This window comes from Gracilinanus agilis, chromosome 4, assembly GCF_016433145.1.
Source record: "Gracilinanus agilis isolate LMUSP501 chromosome 4, AgileGrace, whole genome shotgun sequence".
NCBI lineage: Eukaryota > Metazoa > Chordata > Mammalia > Didelphimorphia > Didelphidae > Gracilinanus > Gracilinanus agilis.
In genome coordinates, this window is record NC_058133.1 from 460040118 (window position 1) to 460044566 (window position 4449).

Genomic DNA, 4449 nt, shown 5'->3' on the forward strand with positions numbered 1-4449 from the left:
TCTCTCTCTCTCTCTCTCTCTCTCTCTCTCTCTCTCTCTCTCTCTGAATTTCTCCTGGTTCACATGAGCAAATGAGTATCCAGAAAAATAAAAACTGGATCTGTCTTTCTGGAGTCCCCTCTCCATGTCCACTCCCTTGTAGCCAAGGCCATGGTCTCTCCTCTCCTTGGCCCCTAGCCTAGACCCTGGGGCTTGGCCCAGGCCTTTAGCCGCTATGGTAACATCCTTAGCCCAATGAGGAGCCAGCCGTGTGGGGACTGTTCTCTCTCTGGCCTTTTAGCCTCTGGCCAAGGGCCCTGGTCTGGTGCCATCCATCCAGAGGCCCTGAGAAGAAAAGTAGCCATCCGAGGCTGTTGCTATGGCGGCCTTCCCTCCCTGCTGTGGCTGCACCCGAGTTGCTATGGAGAGCTCTCAACCAGGGCTGAGCAGCCCAGGATAACTCCCCGGGGATCTTTAACTCTCTCAGAGCTGGTCAGGGAGGGCACCTCTTTGCTCCTGGCCTCAGGATGCCAAGGCTTCTCAGGACCTTTCTGGAACGGGTTCCTGAGGCACCTCTCCCCCACCTCCAGCACATTCTGACTCCTCTTGCCCCCTAGAAATTCACTAGCTCTTGGGAACCCCTGTTTTTTCATGCTCTAGTCATTTACCAACAGAGTCCCAGTGGGCCCAAGCTAGAGGTGGCAATTAACTCCCAGTTGGGAGCAGGGCGGGTGGGAGAGGGCCAGAATTTTCTATTTCTGGGCCTTGCTCAGGAATCTAGTAAAAGCCAGGCAGCATAATTGGGGAGAGAGAGCTAACTTTGAACTCCAAGGCCCTGAATTCAAATCCCACCTCGCCACTGAGTATGTGTGTGACCTGGGGCAAGTCACTTAATGTTCTCCAGGCCTCAAATTTCCTCATCTTTCTGAGGAAGGGGTTGGATTAGATGACCTCTGAAGTCTCCCTCAATTCTACACAAATGATCCCAAGTCACCCATCTTCTCTGGGCTTGTAAAATTAAGGCATTGGGCTCATCCATCTATGAGGTCCCTTCCCACTCTATATCTGTGAACTATGAGACAGTTTGGGGGCCCCATTCTTAGGTTCACTCCCTGCGCAGCTCCTGCTTTTGTGGGGGTCTTTTCATCTACTCCCCTGTCCAATGGATACAAGTCATGGGACTGGGAATGGAAATGGGGGCTCTAATGGGAGTTGGGAAGAAGGGTAAAATGTTATCACATAGCCCAACCCCTTCATGTTCTACATGAGGAAACTAAGGCCAAGAGGTGGTATGGTTTGATCCTAGCCACATAGGTAGCAGAGCTGAGATTCAAACTGGGATCACCTACCTTCAAGTCCCCTGAAGAACAGGAGTGAGTTGGCTTCTTAGATCATGGCATCTTTGTTTGGTAATATAGATATCTAGTCAAGGTTTCAGGTGCTCTCCTATCACCTGGCGTGGTCCTCACACCCTCCTACTGCTCCAGCATCAAACACTGGTCTGGTCCTTGGGTCCAACTTTCCAGAATCCCTAATTGAAACCTGCCTTGGAAGTGTTTCTCGTAGAGTAAGAGGTCCACTGTAACTAGTCATATCCATTTCAAGACCCTCAGTATTGTCATAGCCTTTGGCTTGCGTTCCTTGCCTCAAGTCTCACCCCTTCTCCAGGCCATACTCCTCTCCTCCATCAATGGTCTTCCTAAAATTCATGTCTGACCCCATCATGCTCTTACTCAATCAACTCCAGTGGCTCCCTATTATCTTCAGTATCTAATATAGAATCCTCTGCTTGGTTTTTTAAAGTCCTCACAGCCTGGTCCTTTCCCATGGACTCTGACCCAATGAGATTATCCTAGCAGGCAATGCTCAGTCTCCCAACTCTGGGCATTTTCATTGGCTGCCCTCTACGTCTGGAACCTTCTGGGTTCTCATGTCTACCTCCTGGCCTGTCTGGCTTCATTCAAGACCCAAATCCATCCTTCTCTAAGAGGATATTCCTGGTTCTCCCTTCTCCTAGTGCCTCCCTCTAAGATTACCTGTCAGTCCCTCTGTAAATATATTGCCATTGCCTGGTGGTTTGCACATTGCCTTCCCCATTAGAATGTCAGCTCCTTGAAGAGAGGGGCTGGTTTTGCCTTTGGAGAATCACTATCATTTAGTTCAGGGCCCGGCCCCTATTAGGGACCTAATAAATGCCTGAGGTGGGGGAGAGTAATAGAAGAGTACTGTGGGATGGCAGAACCAGAAAAGACTTGGAGTTAATAGATCTGTGTTTGGACTCCAGGGCCAGCACTTACTAGTTGTGTGCTCATGGGCAAGTCATTAATTAATATCTTCGAATATTTGTTTCAACATCTGTAGAATGGGAATAATAATAATACTACCTCTTCTGCTTACCTCATATGTTATGAAGAAAGTCCTTTATAAACTCCAAAGCTTTATAAATTCCAATTATATAAAATAAAAGAGACAGAGAGGGAGAGGGAGAGGGAGAGGAAAAGAGAAAGACAGAAACAGAGACAGACAGACAGACAGACAGAGACAGAGAGAGGGAAAGGGAAAGGGAAAGGGAAAGAGAGGGAGAGGAAGAGGGAGAGACAGACAGACAGACAGGAGAGAGAGACAGACAGGAGAGAGAGACAGAGAGAGAGGGAGAGACAGAGACAGAGACAGAGTTTAAGGGGAAAAACACAGAATCTGGTGTTGTGAGAATTAAGTTGAAATTCTACACTTTCCACTTACTAATGGTGTGATCTTGGGCAAGTCACTTCTCCATTTCAGTTTCCCAGTCTGTAAAATGAGGATAAAAGTGTTGACTACACACTATCTAGGGCAGGCATGAGGCTCAAACGAGGCAAATGTCAGTTATCTTCCCTTTTTCCTCGGGTTTGTTTTCTTTCCATTATTATAATCAAGTGTTTTTCTTTCAGTTCTTTAATTTTCAATTTTGATAAGCCCAACCAACATCAACAAACAGGAACATATTACTGTACTATGGACATAATGAATAGTATATGTGAAATTATTCATCTCTATTACAGGCAACTGGTTTTTTAAGTATATATAAAACATCAGGGATTCTGATCTTCCCTATCCCCCTCCCCACAGGTACTTTGCAATCCAGTGACTCAGACCTTCTTGCTGCTCCTCCAACAAGGAACTCCATCTCCTAATGGTGGGCATTTTCGCTGACTGATCCCTGTGCCTGGAAGATTCTCCCTTTGCATCTCCACTTCCTGGCTTCTGTGGCTTCCATCAAGACCCAGCTAAAATCTGACCTCGTATAGGAGGAAATCTCTCCGAACCCTCCTTGATTCTAGTTTCTTCTCTTTGTTGATTATCTCCATTTTGTCCTGTACACAGTTTGTTTGTACAGAATTATTTACTCTATGTCTCCTCCATTTGATTGTGGGCTCCTTAAGAGCAGAGTCTATCTCTTGTCCTTTTTCATATCCCCAACAATTAGTTTGTTGCCTTTGGCTGATTAAAAAAAAATAACCCTTACCTTCTATCTTAGAATTAATACTAAGTTTTGTTTCCAAGACAGAAGAGAAGTAAGGACAAGGCAATGAGGGTTAAGTGACCTGTCCAGGGTCATACAGCTAGGCAGTATTTAAGGTCAGATTTGAACCCAGGTCCGGCTCTCTATATTCTGTGTTACCTCGCTACCCCTTGACTGATTTTATGAATCTTACAGATGAGGAAACAGGTGAATGTACCTTCTGTAAGCGTAGAACTTGTAGGTTTCTGAAGGGAGGTTTGCACTCGGGGGTTTCTGATTCCGAGTCCAGCAATTCATCTGCTATGCCCGCCATGTTGCTTCTGTCTTTAGTGATTGTGGGAATGCCTCCATAATGGCCAAGGACTATCTCAGCCAATGAGATTTTCCTCTAGCTATGATGGGCTGGTTTGGGAAGCAGAATATGGACAACTGACCAAGGATATAACACTTGGACAAAGCAACAAAATAAAAACCCAGTCCCAACTCAACCATTGTCTCATGATATGGCCATATAATAAGATTCTGGTGGGAAGTACCTGAACTTAGTAGAGTGCTGGGTTCTAATCCTGGTCCTACCACTTCTTTAGACTGAGACCCTAGTCAAGGCATTGTAACTTCTGAGTCTCAGTTTCTTCATCTTTAAAAAAATGTTTAAACCCTTACTTTTTGTCTTAGTAACACAGACAGAAGAGCAAAGTCTAGGTATTTGGAGTTGTGACATAGCTAGGAAATCTGAGGCCAGATTTGAACCCAGGTCTTCTTAGACTCAGGCTTGACACTCTATCCACTCTATCCATCTAGCTGCCCTTTCTTCATCTTTAAAATGGAGAGATATGTTCTTTTACTTCCTACCTCACATAGGTGTAAAAAGAGTACTTTGTAAACCTTAAAGAGTTATATAAATATAAGCTGCTATTATTATAGGACTGATCATTGACAGGGATCTTAAAAATGTCCTAATCCAGGGA

At 45.3% G+C, this 4449-nt stretch overlaps 1 protein-coding gene across 1 annotated transcript in view; it reads left to right on the forward strand.

Annotated features, from left to right (window-relative positions):
• KCNC4 (potassium voltage-gated channel subfamily C member 4) overlaps window positions 1–3472 on the forward strand; it is a 60326-nt gene extending 56854 nt beyond the window's left edge. The window contains exon 4 of the mRNA XM_044672293.1: window positions 3088–3472. Within this exon, the coding sequence (XP_044528228.1) occupies window positions 3088–3152 (65 nt within the window). The 3' untranslated portion in view covers window positions 3153–3472. The remainder of the gene's footprint in view (window positions 1–3087) is intronic.
• The last annotated feature ends 977 nt before the right edge of the window (window positions 3473–4449 follow it).